This window comes from Ammospiza caudacuta, chromosome 2, assembly GCF_027887145.1.
Source record: "Ammospiza caudacuta isolate bAmmCau1 chromosome 2, bAmmCau1.pri, whole genome shotgun sequence".
In the NCBI taxonomy this organism is placed as follows: domain Eukaryota; kingdom Metazoa; phylum Chordata; class Aves; order Passeriformes; family Passerellidae; genus Ammospiza; species Ammospiza caudacuta.
In genome coordinates, this window is record NC_080594.1 from 2,713,585 (window position 1) to 2,734,733 (window position 21,149).

The following is a 21,149-nucleotide window of genomic DNA, read 5'->3' on the forward strand; positions in this document are numbered from 1 at the left end:
AACCAGAGGATGTGATGGATTATTGAATTGTAACATATAACAGCAAAATTACTGAGTTCTTCTGTACTTCAGGTTGAGGCTTCTAATGAGTTCTTAAGAGTGGTTTAGTGCATGAAGACACTAATTTCAAACTTGTATATGAAGTTTGCAAGTATGTAGAATTCAGATTTTCAGCTTGGTAAATGCAGATGTGAGCAGTTTGTATCTTTAGGAAACCAGAAAGTTTAATTTTTTTGTGTATGAGCTGCTTATAGGTTTTTCAATTTCCCCCATAAGGGTGACGTGATCTTTGTTTCAACTTTAGTTCTCTTGGGTTCTGATTGAAAGAAACCAGTCAAGGTCTCAATGTCAAGCAGAATTCTAGAGCTGTCCTGAACTTAAAAGCGGAGTTGGTTTTGTCATAGGCTGTGCTGTCACTTCCCTTCTTTCAGGCTCTGAGCTCATTAAGAGAAGCTTAACCTCAAAAGGTTTGTCTGACACTGGAAATCGGCCAAATATTTTCTCAGTAGCCAGGTTTGTTTTCTGAGGGAGGAGATTGCTGGAGTAGACAAGTGTCTTCCTTCAGAAAAGGAAAGTCGGTGGGTCCTGCTTTCGTTGTAACACTGTGGTGGGATTTCTCCCGAGTCCTAACTAGAGCTGCCCCTGTGTGAGATCTTAGTGCTGGCAAATCTTCTCGTGACTAAAAGTTAGCCCAGTTGCCTTCCTAGATCTTTGAATTAAAGTGCGCAGAACTTTTATGCTGTAAACTTCAAGTAGCTCTATTTTATAGGCTAACATATGTGCAGAGTTTAGCACTAATCTGTTCTTACATTTCCTTTTCTCAGGCAGGAATGTTATTTAACTGCAGATCATGGAGATGTAGGATAGCTGTAGAATTTGAAGTTTTGGTATGACTGCTCTGTAATAACTGGAGAACATCACTATTTCCTGGCACATCAGGAGCTTCCTATGCTGTTTCCACTTTTCACATTCAAAAGCTTCTTTTCCTAAGGACTCTTCATCCTTTTACTGGAAGTGACTTAATCCCAAGAGCACACAGATGTTTGTTGCCTGTAGTGTTGAGGGCTAGTTGCTGTTCTATCTGATTTTATTGTGCACTTCTCTGAAACTGAGCTGAATACATGAATGTTTTGTTGAATATTTAATTGCTTGGTGATAGGAGATACCCTGAATGCTTTAACAAAGTAATTAAATTGTATTTTCCATTGTGCACGTCTTGGTGTTAATTAGGTCAGTATTACACCCTCAAATATGATTTTAATCACAGAATATGCAAATAATTGTCTTAGTAATGTGTTGTGCTTAGTGAGAGTGTTCTAAAACTCAGTGTAATTGGAATATTTTATTTTCTACCTAATAGGGACCTGATCTTCATTTGGAGTAAACTGCAGCTCAAATCTAACCCATCCAAACAAGTTTTTGTGGACCACTGCTACCAGCTTCTAAGAATTGCTACAAATATCAGAGTCATTTTCCCTTTCATGAAAGTCATTAAGGATGAAGTAAGTTCTGTTTGTTTTTACCTCATGCACCATTCCTTTGGGAACCAGCTAAAATCAAGAGAAGTGATGTTTATGTTGTGTAATGACCACTTTTGGTGGAAAGCTAAAAAAGAGGGGTTAGGGAAGGACATAATATTATTAAAATTTTGTCAGGTTCCAGAATGGGCTTCAATATTAAGATTGCTTGTGTGGTTTTAAGATTTTTTTTTTTTTTTTTTACTGATTTGAGTTTTTCTGTTTCTGCAGCAAGTTTGAGGGCTAAGTCCATGGAATAAATGTGAATGATTGGGTTGGGGATTTTTTTTTTTTCAGGCTGACCTCTTAAGGAAATAGGATCTGTGTAATTATATGTACCCTTCATCCTTGTTAAATTCTGAATGCTGTTACCAATTCAAATCAAAACTGGACAAAAACTGGACAAAATGGCTTAATATAAAATAAAGAGAAAGGCAGAATAATACAGAAGAATACCTGATTTTTGCTTCAGAAAACTGTGCTGTATTTCATGCTTTAGATCTCAGTCTTGTTCTGCCCCATCTGCCAAAGATGTCACATGGAATGCTTTGCACATAGGCTGAGAGCTGTTTCCCAACAAATGTTACCATTGACTTCACTTAACAGCTCCTTCATATTTTTTGCCCTAAATGAATTCTAAGTTATTTTGCCAGATCTAAATGCAATAATTTGTTGCTGTTCAAGGGTATATATTCTAAAATGCCTGTGGTGATATTAATAATTCTCTTTGTGTCTGAATCGTCTTATTTTTTTAATAATCCCCTACTTATGGAGCAATGTCTGTATTTGTTAAAACCCAAATATGGGAGGTAATAATTATTTCTAAATTTCCTGTGCCACATTTGGCTTTAATCTGCTGCCTGTAGGGCAGAGTATTGCTGATCATTCCTTGGAGTTCCATGTTCAGGACAGGGCCCCCAGCTTCAAGTGTTGAATAGGAATTCTGCTCGTTAGAAAGATGGGTCATCAGTTTTGGAAAATGAAGCCTTTTAGACTTTTTGGCTATGGGTTATGGTTCTCCTGCTGGTTGTTCAAAACTGAGCAATATTATCATGGTTTTCATGTAAAGAAAGCTAAAAAAGTTACGATAGCCAAAATATAGAGGAACTGTCCAATTATATTGTGAAGCAGCCTAGGTAATGTAAAGGCTGGCAGAAGATACTGATAGATCAGCTATGATCTCTTGCAGTTCTGGTTTATATCCCCAAATAATTGTCTTTAACTACAGAGCTGCATGGGGCAGAGCTGAAGTTTTGTAGCTTTACAGCTTTCAGTGCAAACCATTTTTGTATCTGTATTGCTAGCTTTGTTTGAGCAATATTTAAAAATGTTCATGCCCTTGGGTCAAGTTCAGTAGCAGGATGCTTTCTGAACTCCTGTTCTGCAGTAGGTGACTATTAATATGTGGGATGTTTGGGAATTGTTTATGTACACTGTGATTTCCTTCCTGCAGGTTGGTGAAGATGGCCTTCAGATCTGTGTTGAGATATGTGGGTGTGCCCTACAGCTGGACCTCCGTGAAGATCCCAACATGAAAAGTCTTATTTATAAAGCAATCGCTCATTTTCTGCCAAATGACTTGGAGATCCTCAGAATTTGTGCGCTCTCCATCTTTTTCCTGGAGCGCACCTTGGAATCTTACTACACTGTTGAGCATTTGTACAAATGTGCAGATGAAGAATACAATGAGTGCACTAGTTCTGTTCAGAACCGCGTGCGGTTCGAGCTGCTGCCCATCTTGAAGAAAGGATTGTTTTTTGATCCAGAGTTCTGGAATTTCTTGATGATCAAGCAGAATTGTTTAGCCTTGTTGGGGGATAAAGCCTTGGATGGCTTGAATGAAAGTACACTGGAGAACTCTCCTGCAAACACAGAGAAAACAGCAGAGTACAGAGCTCTGGCTGAGGAACGTGGCTGTTTAACAGATGTCAGCAATGGGGAGCTTGACCCTGGAAATGGCTCTGGAGCCAGCTCCAAAGGGAATGCCAGAAAGAACCACCAGGCTCTTGAGGCATCCAGAACCTTGGATCAGACTGAACCAAGGCACCGCTGTGTGATCTGCAACAAGGAGTTCCTTGGGGATCACATAGTGAAACACGCACAAGCTCACCAAAAAAAGGGCAGCTTCTCCTGTGTGCTTTGCACCAGGAAGTTCAGGCAGAAAGGACTGATGCTGAAGCACTTGAGGAATCATGTCAGGAAGATAGAAAGGCAACATCTTGCTGCAGCTCTTGAGGCTGATCAGGAGGCTCCTGCTCTTCATGAAGTGCAATGTTCTAGTGTTCCTGTGTCTCTTGAAAATGGGAATTCTGAGGGTTCCAAAGATATTGAACCAGAGGCTACAGCAGCTACAGTACCTCTGAGTTCTGATCAGGTCCAAGAGGAGGCTGAGAATGCAGAACAGGTTTTTGAGGCAGTGGAAAACCATCTAAGTGACCAGGATGATGCTACTGAAAACAGTAGTGACAGCTGTTTTAATAATGTTCCTGATGCTTTGAGTACAGAGAGCTTGCCTGAGGATGATGAGAGCTCCAGTAAAGAGTCACCCATTCTGCATAAAGTGAATGGAGTGTTTTGCCCTCAAAAGGATATTGATGCTTTGGATGAGGAAGGAACCTTTAAGTGCCCTGCTAATGGTTGTGCTAGAGTGTTTAAAAAAATAAGATTCCTCAACAAACATGCTAGAAAAACTCACCCAACTGACCTGAAGGTGCAGCAGCACATAATGAAATGGAATAAAGGAAAATGCCGCTTCTGCCAGAGGAAATTCGCCGATTCCCAACATTTTATAGACCACCTGAAGAGACATGTGTATCCAAATGTTTACTTTTGTTTACACTTTAATTGTAATCAGAGATTTAAGCTGTCAACTGAGCTTGCAGAACATACAAAAAGTCACAGTGTGTTTAAAGCCCAGTGCAATTTCTCAAACTGCTGTGAGCTATTTGAGGAGCTCCCTTTGCTGTATGAACACGAGGCTCAGCATTATTTAAGTAAGACCCCAGAATGTTCAGAAGATGCAAGTGAAAAAGATTCTTCAGATGATCCTTCAGAACCTGGTAGTTACCAAGATGATGATGAATCCGTTAATGAAAAAGAAACTGTAGATTTACCAATTCCAACTTGGAAGTCAAGGAAAGATTCTGCAGAACCAAAGACATATATTCAAAGTGTGGAGAAGAAAGCAAATAATGTAATTCACAATGGAAATGAAAGTTCATCTGAGTGTAGTGCTCCAGTTTTAAGTTTGATAGACCAAAAGACTCCTGTGTTACAGCCAAATCCTGACAACTGTAGTGTTGTTAGTGACCAACTGGTCAATGGGCACAGTGACCCAGATCAGACATCATCCAAGGCGGCCCAGGTACCTTTGGACAGAGTAGCAGATGAAACAAGGACAGAAAATGGGTCAGTGTTACCAGTTTTACAGAATTGTCATGATGCACCACAAAATACTGTTCCTGCAGTCTCACAAGTACCTTCTAAACCAAATCAGACAACAGAGACTACTTCGTATGGTGTCATCTTAACAAAACCCTACGTCAGACCATTGCCTCCCAGTTACCTTGATGAACGTTACATTAGCATGCCAAAACGGAGAAAAATTTTGGCTGATGAGGTAGATGCTTACTCTGAACAAGACAAAGTTTGTAGCAAATCAACAGAAAGATTTAGATGTGGCAACTGCTTGACCATCTACTGTAATTCAGAAGCACTTGAGGCTCACCTTGCACAAAAGAAGTGTCAGACGCTCTTTGGATTCGATTCAGATGATGAAAGTAAGTCCTCCAGTCCTTCCATGCTGCTTTCTTTGGCAGTCAATCAGAAAATGCTCTCTGCAAACAGAAATAGATAAGACACACACTAACTAAATCACAGTACTCTGCTAAATTGTAAGTTAAAATTGGACATGCTGTCCAGAATAAGAAAGAGGTGGTGAGAATTTGTAGTCAAACTAATGGAAAAGACTTCTGATAAAACAGAATGGGGTCATTCAATCAATCTGTCTTTCCTTCCGTGTTTGAAACTAAATATGGTGAAAAACATAAGTAGTCTTCTAGGTTAAGAAATTATTTATGTTCTGATCTTTTGTCTTTTACAGGTGCCTGATTCAATGTTGTGGAGAAAAGTATCAGATGAGGAGTGGTGTAAGGAAACACTACATGAAGCAGCGTCAGTTTGTTTCCTAGTTGGCCTTAATCATGAAGCAGTCTCAAATTCCTGTAGAAAAACATGACCTTGATAAAGACAAAGCACATTTTCTAGACAAAACTCACAAAGGAGTAATAGGAGCTCTGCAGGTTTTGAGTCCAGAAAAGTTGCTACAAAACCCCCAAAGTACCAGTTATCAAAAAAAGCCATGTTCATTCCAAATGTATGATTGAAGCTTAATGGCACAGCTTTTCTAGCATGAAGGTTGAAGAACAATGAGGCATAGAGGTGAGGAGGCAGAGGAAGCAGAGGTGTTCATTGCCTTGTGGAAATCCAACCAGCCAGTTCTGAAAGCTGCTTTAGTTTGTGTGGTTAATGGCTATCTGTCCACACTGCTGAGAAGGAATCATTCAAGGAGGTATTACTTTCTTACCTTGTGGATAAATGCGTAAAGAAACCATGCGTTTTTTTTTTTTTTACTTTTTTTTTATTCTGAGTATGTGAGTCCATTATCTGCTCAAAAGAATGGAGATTGTTTAATAAACTTCTACTCAGAATCCAAAGAGGAATGTGGAAGGAAATCTTGAGCTAGCTGGGATGCTGGAATAGTCAAAAACTTGAAGTACAGAACAAGCAGGAGAAAGTGAGTTGATGTGCTATTTTGTAAGACTTGCACACAGTGGAAATCGGATGCATGCAAGAGAAGCCCTTTGCAAGGCTGAGGTATAAGTGGCTCCTGTAAAACATCTGCTGTAGGTGTGGGAAGACCAACACAAGTGATAGGTTGTGTGGATATTAACAGCAGCTGATGGAAGCAAATCTGGAATGTTGGGAGGGCTAAGTTAAACTAATATTCTGCAAGCACAGGGGTCCCTCAGCTGTTGGTAGGACAGACAAGAACTTGAGAAGGCAAACAGAGGCAGAGCACATCAGGTTGGGGTTGAACAGAAAGGTCAGGAAGAACCTGTTTCACATCTGTTATGTTGCTTAATGGTGATGAGCCACAACTCAGTACTGTCACTAATTATTCATTGTCTAGAAAGAAGAAAACAGGAGTCCTCTCAATCCCCAAGACATATTGCAATCCCATTTAGTAGCATCCCTTGAAAGGAGAGGCTTTCCCAGAGGCTGGTGAAGGAGTTACTTAAATGTTAAGCACTTTATTCACAATTCATTGTTCATAGGAACAATCACAATGCGAAGACAGGAAATAGGAGTTCTTCAATTCTATATGGAAAATTGTAATACAGAAGATTTTGAAACCAAAAAGATGCCATTGTAATTTTTGGTCTTCCTACCCGAAGGCAGAGGTGTGGCAAACATGCACATTGTCCAATTACTGTACAAATTGGTCCTTTAATTTGTCTCACACTGTCTTGCCATGTGTTTTTTATTTGGGATTCTGTTCTATGGAAGTTTTAGTAGGATTTCAGGCAGGGGGAGGCACAGGGGTGAAAACTGATGTTCAGAGTCCTTCCAGAAATGCAGGACAGCACAGAGCAACTGTTTCTGCTCATCTGTCACTGAAGAGTTCATCACAGTGTGTGCAGGGCTTAAATCAACAGGTGGGTGAAAGTTCATGAGTAAAAAATGAGGGGGTGCGTCAAGCCCTCTCTTCATTGTAGCAATGGCTCACTCTTGCAAACCCAAGGGTTTCTCTGTAAGGTTGGCTATGGAGTAGTTCTGGAACAAACTCAGTAGTTCAGTAATGCCTCTGCTGATAATCCTCTGTGGAACTAAACAGATACTTGCATTAATTCTGCTTTCTTTCCCCTTCCTGCAAGGTAAAAAGAATGTGAATTCAAAATCATGCTCTTGAGCTCTAGGAGAGTTTTGCCTTAACTTTGAGTTGGATTAACATAAAAGGTTCTAAAATTATGATCACAGATATGTGTGCATTACATGAATCCCAGTTATGGCCCACTTCCAGAGATTTGTATGATGTTTGAGGCACCAAAGAATTTTTTTTTTTTTGCAGTTGCAGAAAACCTGATTTAAATGCATCATTCATTATATGTACATATATACACACTATATATATATTTACATGTGTAAATACATTAAATTTTTTAAACCAAGTTAATGCTCCTTATCAGACAAATGCACTTTCACATTTTTTACTTAAGATACCAACTAATTTTTAAGGATCTGGGTACTGTGTTGAACGTTCCCAGGCTCCCCCTTCTTTGCTTGACATTGCTTAAATATATTTGGGAGAAAAAAAGGTTCATGTTAAAGTATTACAGTTCTGAAAATCTAAAAAGTGAGTCAACAAAAAAAATCAAAAAAGATGCTTGTGTAAAATCTTCTTAATATACCTTTTCGTCTTTGGTGCTTTTTGGCTTTTCCCTGGAGTTCCATATGTTTGAAGATGCTTTAAAAATATGATTGAGACTTGTATTATCTTTGTTTTAAGTGTGTAGATAAATGCATATGTGTACATGCATAAACTGTGACCATAATTTTTTGTACCTGCATTAAAGTTATTTTTGTTCCAAGATGCTTTTCTGGGACACCACCATTTGTTTCTCTCATGTATTCAGTGTGTACACTCTGGAGAATAGGAAATACGAATTCTTACATATAGGTGAAGATGAGCATCATCTAACAATTATCCAGGAATCTTTTAAATTGACTTAAAGTAGCAAGTGGGTGGTACTGTTTTAAAATAATTATTTTCACTTCAAAAGACATTGCATTTTCTTTAAGCTACTCTGATACCTGTTGGTATTCTCAGATAGTTGCAGTATTAAGCAACCTTAATCAGAGGCAAAAAGATACTTGGATCATGTGTGGAATAATTCTCCATGCTTTTTAAGGATGTTTTTTTAATTTTGAGTATTACCCCATACCAAGCCTGCAACTTCTAAGGCTGAAAACAGGTTACAGGTCTTGAAAGTTGTAGGTTTTTTGGCTGAGTTTTTCCCCTGATACTTAACGTTGTGTGATATAATTGGAAATCCTTGAAGATGTAACACTTTGATTCAATAAATCCTGATGCAAGCCTCCAGCTACCCTAAAGCTGCCTGAAGTTTTCTATGAGCTTAGGAGCCTTGTTGGATCAAAGCTGGTGCAATTAATGACATTCCTTCTGTTGGATTTGGGCGTTCTTTTTGAGAGTGTCTCCTCTAACCCCATCATGTTTCACTGTAAAGGTCATGGAATTTCTCATTTCAAAAAGCTGCCACTTGGTGTAGGCGCCTTTCACAAAAAAAAGGAATACTGAAAGTAGGTTGCAAGTGGTCATATCTGTGGGACAAGGTCACTGGTACTTTGGTTATTTAGCCATATTCATAAAAATTATATGAATTGTATAGTTTGGATAATTTATAACATTAAACTTTGTGATTTTAATATCACATGGAAGGTTCAGCTGTACTCATTTCTTTTATTGTTTAACACCAGTGCTATGGACAAAAGACCCAAAGGGGGTAGTGTTACTATTTTCTTAATTTATTTGGTACTGTATAACACCTTTCTGATTAAATGCAGTGTATGCATTTGGGACTCTTAATTTGTAAAAGCTGTTACAGGTTCAGCAAGAAAGGAAATTTGTGCTTCCTTGTTGAATGTTAAATTATTTTACTTTGCATTTTATATAAGAGTACAAATTAAAACTGAGCCATCAAACTGCAATAAATCGACAGTAGGGTTTCATTTTAAAGACCTTTTTTACTGTACATAGATTTGTTCAATAAAACATTGTCTTTGTTGTTGATAGAAACTGATCTTGTCTTTTGGAGAATCACTCTGGAAATGCTGCTGTCATGTTTAGAGCTGCTGTGTTATGTTTGGTATGTGATGGTTGAGTGGCACCTGTGTGAAGATGCCAGGTCCTGATGTTCCAGGTGTGTGCATATTTGGGTTTGAACAGACCAAGCTTCGAAATGGGGGCAGCAGTTAATTCCTAGGGCTCAACATCCAAATTTGGGGCCACAAACAAGTCAGGGTACCCCTGTTTTAAGGTAGTTCTGCTTCTGGTTGGTGGTCAAGTTCAGACAGCAAGGCAGTGCAACTGCTGTTTTGTTTTGCTTCAGAAAGTTCAACACTGCCACCTGAAATTACTGGATAATTTAGATTTATTATTCACAGCCCTGTAAATTCCTAGGTTTTTTTGACTGCAGCGTTTTGACTGTCTTTTGGAAAATATTGGATGGTGACTTTTGTGTGTGTGTAACTTCAAACTTACCTTTGTTTTCTACTGTGGATAATTTTGACGAGGTCCTTGCCTGAGGAAAGTAAGTGTCAGTGTAAGGGTAAGGGATCTCAGGTGCATTTTGCCAGCAAAAATATTTATCAAAATGGCTATGTGTACATAAACTATTTAATAAGTATATTGTTAAATATGTCAACACCAAATAGAAACTTCTTTGCTCCTCCTCAGATGGACAGAAGGGAGAAAATACAATGACAGTCCTTGTAGTAACTCCTTGAATTAAGACAGCAGTTTATTGTTACAAGAGTACTGTTTGCCTTTTGGTTTATATAGGCTAATAATTTTCCTGTTTCTTCCCCTTTGGGAATGCCAGTTCCTGCTCAATGCTCAAGTCAATTAAAAGTTTGAATAAAAACTCTAAAGGGAATTTTGAGTTATGAGAAGGAGAGAAAAAAAGGAAACCTACTTCTGAGATTATCACTTTTCCACCCCATTGCCTCCAAAGGGGGAAGATTTAAAAAGTAAGATAAAATGTAAATATATTATAGGTAATCCTGCTGACAGGGCTGGTCTTGGTTTAGAACAGGAAAGGAACTGTGGGGAGACATTAGTCCTGAATATTGAAAAGTGTCTCTAATCTCTGATGCCAGTGTGCTTTTCCTCTCTTAAGGATTAATGGGTATGTGACTATGCTGAGGAAACCTCTCCCTGCCTTCCCCTCCCATCCCCTGATTTCTTACTGAAAGCAGAGCAAAGATCTCAATCTAATTTTTAAAATGGTATCTTGAGGGTTGTTTTTTTTTGTTTTGCTGAATTCCAGAAGATTTGGATAGGCATTACTCCTTGAAGGTTGCAAATCTAAATAAAGGTTTACTGAAACATAAGCAAAATGAAGCTAAGGTAATTTATATTTCTCAGATGAGTTGTCTAATTTGTAGTTTGCAGGATTGATACTAATCAAGAATATTAAATCATTGTGCACATGAAGGGAAGTTTGGCACAGCAGACAATAAGCATTATTCTGTTAAAGCTTTCCAGATGCTTCCAGATTGAGTTTTTATCTGAATGCTGAATTTAAAATTCATGGGCCAATTTTGTTCGGCTGTTTCTGGCTGACATGGAATTCATTGCTGCAGCTCAAGAGAACAGCTCTTACTCAGCTGAATGTTTGTTGCTTTTCCTTCTGATCAACCTGGGACATCTGTATGGGCTTTTTTTAGATCTCAGAGGAAGTAGTCATCTAAAATACAGGGATATAAGGAATGTCCTCTGTTCCCAGCAGTGTTCTGTTGTAGGTTTACCACATCTTGGGGGCAGGTGTTCCTTACTACAGCTCTGAACAGAGCCCACCATAACGATGAGTTCAGTTGTTTGTGTAAAAGCATCATCAGTAATTCAAATGTAGTTATTTTGAGTGTCTTTACAGGATCTGTGTGTTCCTAGGTTTGAAATCACAGACAGCTTTAGCACAAAAAGGTGGTCTCCTTACACATTCCTGTTAAAGCATGGCGTGGAGCAGAGTGTTGGCTTTTTCTGCCACAGAGAGGTCAAGCACTCTTTGCACCTTTATTTTTCTCAGCGTGTAGCTTATGATATTTAGTTCAGTGGAAGCTTCTACTGTCTTTTACTCCCTCTTTTGTCTATCTTTCCCCTTTTATGAAGTGTCTATCACTGGTTGTCTGCCCCTGACAGAGAAAACAGTGCCAAGTGGAGGAGAGTAACACAAGGTTGAGAGCTTGCATTTATTTAGTAACAAAAAGCATCTTTAGCTTATAGGACTGTTTTTCCTTAAACAGATGCTGTGCCATGCTGTCCTGGGGCCATGCATCACTTGGGCACATGCAGTTCTTGCTTCAGGCACAAGTGGATTGGACTCTGGCTTAGTCCAGGTGAGGTGACCAGTGGTAGGAATCATAGGATGACATCAGAGAATATCCTGATCTGGATGGGACCCCCAGGGATCACGGAGTCCAACTCCTGGTCCTGCACGGGACCCTGAGAGCCACACCCTGTGCTACGAGCACCGTTGTGCTGTTGTTTGAGCTCTGCCAGGCTAGTGCTGGGGAGAAGAGCCTTTTTCTAATACCCAGCCTCAACCTTCCCTGACACTTCAGGTCACTGTCACCACAGAGAGGTCAGTGTCTGTCCCTCCTCTTCCCTTCAGGAGAGAAGAGTCTTCCTCTTGTCCAGCTGAAGAGACCAAGCCCTCCTCATACGTCTTCTCCTCAAGGCCCTTCCCCATGGACGCTCTCTAATGGCTTTATAACCGTGGTGCCCAGAGGGGCCCCAGGACTGGAGGTAAGGCTGTCCCAGCCCAGAGCAGAGCAGGACAATCCCCCTGGCTGTCCCCAGGACAATCGCCTCCCTGTCCAAGCTGTCCCCAGCACAGGGATGGTGCCCCTGGCTCCAGGGCCGGCTCCCATCCACTGTACCCAAACATCCCTTTCTATGCTGCTGCTCTCCGGCATCTCCCCAGAGCTCAGCACGACATCAGTGCGGGCTGGAAGGGAAGGACAGACTCGGATCTCAACTGAGTTTAACACGCACAATCTATACATTTCAGCCCGCCTCCAGCCGCTGTGCGCCCCCCGGACCGTTTCTCCGAGCGGAACCTCGGTGCCGGCCGTTCTTTCCGGCGGGCGCTCGGCGCTGCACGAGGCGCAGCCATGGCGGGCCCGGGGCTGAGCGAGCGGGAGCGGGCGGGGTGCCGGGACCTGCTGGAGCTCCTGCGCACCGAGGAGCTGCTGGCGCTCACCGACACCGTCACCAACCGCCTGGTGCACCCGGAGAGCCGCCAAGGTGCGCGGGCAGCGCCGGCACCGCCGGCCCAGGGCGTTCCGAGCGGGGCCGGGCCCTGCGTTGGCTGCCCCGGGGCTCGCAGGGCTCGGGGTCGCTGCCGGGAGCGGTCTCCTGCGGCCCGGCAGCTCCGGGGGGTGGCTGCTCGGAGCTTGGGGCTGTTCAGGCCGAGGAGGTTGCGACGGCGACGGGGTCTTAGCCAAGCTTCAGTTCCGCGAGCATCTCTGTCCTGTCAGACCCCTGCAGTGAGCTGCGAGCACGGCTGGGCCCTTAGTGCTTAGAAGTATTGAAAGCTCTAGTCTCTCGCTGGTGGCGTCAGTCACATTTGCTTTCAGGTTTTGAAAGGGTAAAATACAAATCTCCGTTGAACTTACTTTTTTTGCAGGACAGTTCCAGTTGTGACCATCCTCCATTGCTTTGTTGAGATTTGTTTCCTAAGAATTAATTTTTTATGAGTTACCTGTGGCCACTGGGTTTGTTGGGTTTTTGCCCAGTGGCCTCAGGTGTGTATATATATACACACACCTGATGAGTATGTATATGTAATATATATGTGCTTGTACTCAGCCTTGAGTATATTTCATGTGATGTAACTAAAACCTGTAAGATTTGCCCAATACATGTCTTTGGAAGGTCTTTTGCCTGTAGGTTTTGGGTTTTTTTTTTTCCTCTTACCTTTTTTCCCCTACTTTTTGCAGTGTTTGTAAGTTAAATGAAAAGATTTTTGTGTTTTGCTTTAGCTATTTCTTTCTGGTTAGATTTAGGGGTTTTATAGGTCCCCTGTTAAGTGCTAGCCTCAGTTCAGGTGGGAACTGTCTGCTATAACTGCTTTAAAGAGAATTTAAGTTTTATCATGTTTCCTTCTTCTGCCACAGAGCCTTGTAGCTGAATTTTGTTTATTGTTGCCACTCAGTGCACTGTTGTGCTAGGATGCATATTCTTATGAATGTGAGAGTTGTAATCACATTAGTGTGGAAGTAAAACAGATTTAGTTTCATTTCCAGCAGGCTTCAAGAAGGAGGAAGGAGGTGGAGCTTCATTTTCTCAAACTACTGTGCATTGCTGAAATAGTCACTGGAATTCCTGTCCAGGAAGCATATTTGCAAGCTTTTGGGTGTATTCTGTGTCTGAGATGACGAGGCTAGATTTCAGTTTACAAACTTTTGTCTTCATGTCCTGCCCCCTTGTCTTGTGCTGTGTTTGGAGCTCAGGAGTTTAAGAAATAGCTTAGGTTTGGGTTTTTATTGTGAAAGAAGATAACTCTAACTTCAATTTCTTTCTTTGCAGAGGCCATTCATGCCATTCTGGTGTACAGCCAAAACGTGGAGGAACTTCTGAGGCGCAGGAAAGTCTACAGAGAAATCATCTTCAAGTATTTGGCGGCGCAGGGAATCTCGGTGCCTCCCTCCTCGGAGAAACACGTCCTGATCGAGCGAGTGAGGCAGCTCTGGAGCAGGCAGCTCACGGCTCGAGCCCCGGAGCCAGGGCACAGGAAACCTCCTGCGCAGGTGAGTGCTGCTGCTGCTGGAAACCCTCCGGCTGCTCAGCGCTGCCTCCACAGGGTGAGCAGTGCAAATGTGGCTCTGCACCTGTAGGAAGGTCCCAAACCTTTTTAACTCTTGGTTGGTTTGGTGTCAGTTGGGTTTGGTAGGGTTTTAAATTACAACGTGTGAAGATGTCTGTTCTGTTTTCCCCACTGTTTGAGCTCTAATGTGAGGGGTCTTCTCCATGCTTTGAGTTTTTAGATTGTCTTATAGACTAAAATAGAAGTTATTCACAAGTAGTTTTGTGAGTTGAGGGGCAACTGAAAACAGTAAGAATGGCACAGAAATCCTGCAAGGGCCTTTGGGGTTTTACTGAGTTTATATATTGATTAAATGTGCTGTTTCCAGCAGTGGCAGGTCAGTGCCATTTATTTTCCTGTTTTTCCAAACAACTGAACTCATCGTTATGGTGAGCTCTCTTCAGAGCTGTAGTGAGGAATGCCTGCCCCCAAGATCTGGAAAACCTACAACAGAACACTGGTGGGAACAGAAGACACGTTCCTTACCCCTGTATTTTAGATGATTATTTCCTCTTTGAGATCTAAAAAATGTCCATGCAGATGTCTCTTGATCAGAAGGAAAAGCAACAAACATTCAGCTGAGTAAGAGCTGTTCTCTTGAGCTGCAGCAATGAATTCCATGTGAGGCAGAAAGAGCTGAACAAAATTTGTCCATGAATTTGTAACACTTAATACAGTGTAAGGAAATGTATTTTGGCGTTAATAGCTTGTTTGGAAGTAAAAACTTTTGCCAGTTAGCAAATCCTCATGGTGTAATGAACTTGAAGAAGTTAATTTGTGGTTCTAGTTGGCCCCCTTGCTGTAGTTCAGAACCCTCATGGGCAGCAGCCCCACCTCCTGGGCTGTGAGAGCTCTGTCCCTGTTAAGAATCTCTTGCACTGAGCTTTCACTCAGGGATTAACTGATGACAGTTAGCATTTAGCTGTGAATTGTTTTCAAAACAATTTTCTGTGTGCATAATTAGAGAAAAAAGAAAGGTTTCTCTTAACAAAATTCTGTGGTTAATGGTACATAAATGAAATACTTGAAACACATTCATAAATTTAAAAGAAAGTCAGTTGAGTTATTTATCACATCTTTCTTTGCATTTGTTTTATCTTAATTCTTGTCTCTTCACCACTTTGAAGAAATGGGAAGCCCTAAGCCATGTAACAGAATTGGAAATTAATTTCAACTTGTAGTGAAGCAAATACTGCATTTCTATACAGAATTCTCCAGACTTAATTGCTTAGTGCTTATAACACAATTTAATACTTACCAGACTTTGGTGTTAGCAAACTTGATATTTGATTTATTTCTAAAAAACGTCTTGCTGTCAAGTCATAAATACTGAGAAGACCTACCAAGTTCCTGTACATTTAGTTCCAAAAAATGTCAATTTACATCCTTTCCTTGCTCTTTTTCAGTAGAACCAGGATTTTCCTCTTTGTTTGTAAAGAGCCCAAGACAGTGAAGCACTTTCTGGGTGTAATTCCAAGAACCTGTCCTGGTTCTCTACATTAGATGATCATGTTGGTAAAAATAAATGAGATTTTACTTTGGTATTTCTCTTCAGGCACTCTCTTAAAAGGTTTAATCTAAGTATGTGCATGATCTGATGTTTTTCTAAATGATAATCTTGCTGAACAGTTCTAAGGAAAAAAATTTGCTTGACTGCAGAGTCATGGAAGTGGACAGAAGTCACCACAAGATGACATTGTTGGTCTAGGAGGAGAATTCTGCCAGTGGTACTTTGAACTCCTGAACTCTCAGCACCCTTTGGGAGTAAAATCTGAAGCAACATGGGGACCACAGCACTTTTGGGAGGATGCCAAACTGAAGTTCTGTTACAACACTTTGGAAAAAAACGTGGAACAATATGTGGGTGCAGACATGGTGAGCCTGCGCCTGCTGTCCTTGGTTAAAGAAGAATGTCTCCTCTTCAACCCAAATTTGCATTCCAGTGGCCTGAAATGTGCCATGTCCCCTCATGGATTGGTGCTGGTGGCAGTGGCTGGCACAGTTCACAGAGACAACACTTGTTTGGGTATCTTTGAGCAAATCTTTGGGCTCATCAGCTGCCCCATGAGGAATAACACCTGGAAGATAAAACTGGTGAACCTTAAAATAGTAGGGCAGAACGCTCTGGAGCCTGGGATGCAAATGGAACCACCTTCCATAAAATATGAGTCAAACCAACTGAGAGAGTTCTATGATGGGAATGAACTGACTGTGTTTGAACCTCAGAAATTCTGAGCATTTTGTCACAGCTGGCTGAGGGGCTGGGTTGTTGCTGCCATGCAGTTTCTCTTCTCTGAGTAAGATTTGCTAAGTGGCAGGCTGAGATACAGGGTATTAACACAAGTGATGCTTGTAGGCACTTTCCAAGAGCTAACAAATATTTCATGGGTATTCCTTCAGGTTTTGCACTGTTATTAGAGTGGAGTTTGGTTATTCGTGGTTGCATTTAAATATGGATTGGCAGCCATGTGTAATGAGGGGTTCACAAACTGCCCATTCTCTTCAAGACACCATTTGACACTCTCGCCTGAGCTGTAGCAGGAAGTCATTGCATCTGGCTGTGGAAATCTGGGAGGGCTACGTGTTTAAATGGACATCTGAGTCCCAGGAAAACCAATAGAAAACCCAAAACAAAACACTGTGAATGGAGGCAGCTGCTGTGGATGTTCTAAATGTGTTTTAATGGGACAGTGCAGGGAACTTGGCATTGTTGGAGTCTTTTTTTTAGCTTCTTTGCACTGATTGCTTCCTATCCTTTTACCTTATGGTTCCAGTTTTGTCTTGAACACACAGAATCTTTTCTGTCTGTGTCCCCAAGCAGACAGGCTTGAGATGGATGCCCATTTCTAGCACTGACTGGGTTGGATCAACAACTTGATTTCAAAACTTGCAGCAACACTGTATGAACCAAATGCTCTGATAGTTATTTTGTATGTAATTACAAGAGAGTTTTTAATGTAATAGTTTTGATTTTTGTATGTTTTCTCAAAATAAGTATTTTGTTTACTCTGAGCTGTTTTATTACAGGTACTGAAAGTCCATTTGTTACCACTGGGTGGTTACAGTGATAGGTCACACTAAGAAAAGTTATCCAATTACTACTTAATAATAGGAAATTATTAAATTATTGCCAGTGTAAAACTTGATTTTTTTTTTGCTGTGTTTATTTATAGGGGATTAGAGGTGAAGTGAGGTGAAAACTTCTTTTTCTGCATCTTGTTTGATTGTTTGGGAATTTTGTTTTAATTTTCTGTCTTCATGTTTAAAGTTCTGAAAACATAAACATTCCCCATAACTTTAGCAGAAGGAGAAGAACTGTTCCCAGGTGTGTGTTGGTGAAGTATGGCTGGGTGAGAGGAAACAAGAAGGTTCAGGTATGCACAGAACTGATCTTTGTGAACAGTCAGAATCTTGCTTTCTCCTTAAATTAATTTCTTTTCTAAGCAAAAGTTCATATACTGTGTTGGGATGTTCTTTCTCAATAAACAACTGAGTTGTGGCTTCTAATTTTTCTATTGTTTAGAATAAACTTAGAGTTCCAAATTCAATTTTCAAGTCATTGACACAGACAGAATGTTTTAAGAGTAGAAGAACATTGACTGTGTGGTAAAGGTTTTGGCTTAACCTTGACTTTAAGGGAAAAGTTAGGACTTGTTTAAATGGAGCTGGACAAGTTTCAAAAAGCTGAAATTTTTACAGGAGTGATTTCATCCCTCTTTTTAGAAGCTGCTGTTCAGAGCTGAAGGAATTAATTGTTGATTTACCATTGGAAGCACTGGATATTTTAGTTGTATTTAGGAGGTTGAAAAAATGAAGAAAAATTTCTTCATAACTGTTGTCATCCATTTTCCTCTGTTTCTTACCACAACAAATGTTTTCAATAACAGTTTCTTATGTCTATCACTACCACTGAAGCTGCAATGCTAAATTTGTGCTTTCTAGATCTCTCTCTGGTAAATAATTTGATAAAAAACAAAATTCTGATTTGCAGCAAAGTACATGGAACTTTCTGAACGTTAAGCAATGGAAATCGTGTCCCTCTGTGCTTCCTTTGGATGCTGCCCATGAAATGAATGTTTTAAGTGTATTCAGGAGTTTGTAAAAGGTGTCAAATAATCTTCATCTCTTTAATTTTTTATTCTGCTTGGGTTTTTCCTGTTATAATTGTCTTTATTATGACAGGAAACCTTTTATGTTCCCTTGTCACAAGATGCTTCTTGCTTGCTGTTTTCTTGCAATGCATTATCTGTCTCAGTAGCTTGTTCCTTTTCCCCTAAAAGCTGGATAAGGGTGAACTCTGCAGGGTGATAAAATTCTGTAAAAGGAGAAAAAACAGGTCTCCAGTAAAGATGCCAAAAGCCGCAGCATTTTGCTTTTAGGTCTTGCAGTGTACTTCAGCTTACAAAGCACTTTGAAAATGTACTGCAGCTTGAAGGTTTCTTTACGTTTTTAAGGGCACAAAGTGGAAATCTAAAGCTAAATGTGGGTGTAACTGCAGGAGTGATGAGTGCTGTGACCATCCCTGCTGCCTGCAGGAAATCCAGAGGTTTGCTGGAGTCTCAGCAGGTGACAGGAGTGGCCTCTGGGTGACATCTGGTGGCAGATTCATCACTTGCCCGGAGCTGCAGTCCCGAGGAGACTGTGCAGAACAGGCTGCTTTATCCCACTTCTTGCTGGCAACAAAATGCCCTGAAATTGCCAGGTTCCCCCTTGCCTTGATCTAAAGGAAAGCTTGAAGGAAATCCCTCAGCAGAATGAAAACTAAGAAACCTCTTATATTTCTGGGATAAACTTAAAGAAATGACAAAAATACAACATTTATTGGCTTGTTGCCAGTAGTAGTTCCCTTACAGAAACTCTTTAGAGACCTGGGTTAGAACAAAGCAGAGATTTTTGTGGAAGCGGTGTTTGTGCAGAGAGGCATCTGCTGGAAGGAGCAGGGGATGTGTAGTTCCTGCACAGCTACCTCTTCTTTTCCCTCTGAGTGCATAAATTGCAAGGGAAATAACATCATGTTGTACATAAATCACTCGTTTTATAACCAGTAAAAGCCTGAGCTGCTCATCTAGATGAGATTTGGGTGCTTTGCCAGCGTTTTCCCACTTAAGACTGTTGAAAGGAAATGGTGATTTTTAATAACTTGACTGTGATTTTTAATAACCTGTCTGTGATTTAATGAAACAGGCTCATCTTTGTTATCTGAGCTTTCTTTCTGCTCAGCTACCGAAGTCTCTTGTCCCAGATAATGAACAGGAGCAGCTTTCAGGTAAGGAATGAAGAATAATTTGGGGATCTTCCACCAGGACAGATGGCAGCACGTCCTTTGCTGTAAGAACTGTGGGATTGAGTAAAACTAGCAGGTGCCACATCCGCACCTTGTCGGACACTTTCACGGCTGGCGATTCCATCACTTCCCTGAGCAGCCTACTCCAAAGCCTGACCCCCCTTGCAGTGAGGAAATTCTTCATAATATCTAGTCTAAGCCTCCCCTGGGACAACTTGAGACTATTCCCTCTCTTTCTGTCTTGTTCCCTGGGAAAAGAGAACCTCACTGCACCCTCCTTTAAGGTAGCTGTAGAGTGATAATGTCCCCTGAGCCTTCTGGCTAAACAACCCCAGCTTCCTCAGCTGGTCCACATCAGACTTGTGCTCCAGACCCTTCCCCAGCTCTGTTTCCTTCTCTGGACACATCTCTCCCCCTCAATGTCTTCCTTCTTTTTCAGGAATCTGTAGAAAATCTCTGTAAGTGTCCTCTGAAGCAGCCTGCATAACTCCAAGTGTGCTGTTTGAATACCATGTTATAATTCCAAAACACCAAACCAAATGTTTTGATTTTTCTTCTTGGCAAATTGCAGAACCTCCCAGGCACAAGGGAAAACATGTTCTTGGGTTCTGTCTTGACAAGCTCTCACAGTCCTTACTGAAAAGGCTCTTTTAGATACCCCTGGTTGTCACTGGGTCGTTTGGGTTGTGTGGATGAGTGTTGCACTCTGCTGTCCTAGTGTGAGCCCTTTCCAGTGCCCTGAGTGCCTCTGCTGCAGGAAACATTTCAGTGCCAGTCAGGAGGCTGCTTTTGAGGAAAATGCTGTGTTTGCTGCCACACCCACCATCCTTGTCACCTGATTTACATTTCAGAGCGGTCTCCCTGGAATTCCCTTGGGACAGAATGGACCAGGGAGCTCCTGCAGCTCTGTGGCCAGGCTGCCCTGCTCTCTGTGAGGCACTCAGGCTGCAGGACCACCCTGGAGCTGGCTGGCAGCAAAGCCCCAACACATGTAGAGATGCTGTGCTGGCAGCATCTCAGCAACAGCTGTTTCATGCTCCTGTTGCACAGCACTGTTTGCTAATGTAAACACAGCTTAAGGGTGATGAAAATGGTAATATGGCCTCCTTAGGATGAAATTAAATTAGTTTTCATCCTAATGCTTTCTTAAAATGTGTGTATATATATATGTACATACATATTTTTAACAAGTCTTTCGCTCACTTTCTAGCATTTCCCTTGCAGGATTTATATTTCAAATGGAGTAGTTGTCAGCTCCTCTTTAACAGCAATAAGCATAAGACATCATGTCAGTACTTGTTCATCTATTCCTTTTTCTCAGTTCATTAGTGTTATTTATTGCCTGGCTGGATTTTGAGTATTAATGAATTCTCCTCAAAGTTTGCATTTTTTATTGAAATAAATCGATCCATTTAATATCTCTACAGTAATTATGTGTTTGGATATATTTGCACAGTGCCCCAGCTCTAACAAGATTAGTGGCAGGAAAATCCCATTCTGCAGATTAGTGTGATTTATTGAGTTGAACTTTAGGATTTTCCTCTGGTGCTTCATTATGAAGGTTTATTACAGAAAAACACTTTGTCTTCAATTACTTGCTGGCTGATGTGCATCTGAAAGGCTCAGATGAGTAGACTTTTTTTCTCTGAAATTAGAAACATCATCTTATGAGACACAAAC

General features: G+C 41.0%; 2 protein-coding genes across 2 annotated transcripts in view; both read left to right on the top strand.

Moving 5' to 3' along the window:
* Positions 1-9,351, top strand: part of ZNF654 (zinc finger protein 654) — a 30,086-nt gene extending 20,735 nt beyond the window's left edge. The window contains exons 7-9 of the mRNA XM_058800564.1: positions 1,361-1,502; positions 2,971-5,296; positions 5,620-9,351. Of these exons, the coding sequence (XP_058656547.1) occupies positions 1,361-1,502; positions 2,971-5,296; positions 5,620-5,627 (2,476 nt within the window). The 3' untranslated portion in view covers positions 5,628-9,351. The remainder of the gene's footprint in view (positions 1-1,360; positions 1,503-2,970; positions 5,297-5,619) is intronic.
* Positions 9,352-12,491: 3,140 nt separating this feature from the next.
* On the top strand, positions 12,492-17,528 carry C2H3orf38 (chromosome 2 C3orf38 homolog). Its single transcript, XM_058800263.1, has 3 exons — positions 12,492-12,624; positions 13,909-14,129; positions 15,845-17,528. Exons 1-3 carry the CDS (start codon positions 12,492-12,494, stop codon positions 16,418-16,420), a joined length of 930 nt encoding a protein of 309 aa, XP_058656246.1. The 3' UTR covers positions 16,421-17,528.
* Positions 17,529-21,149: the final 3,621 nt, after the last annotated feature.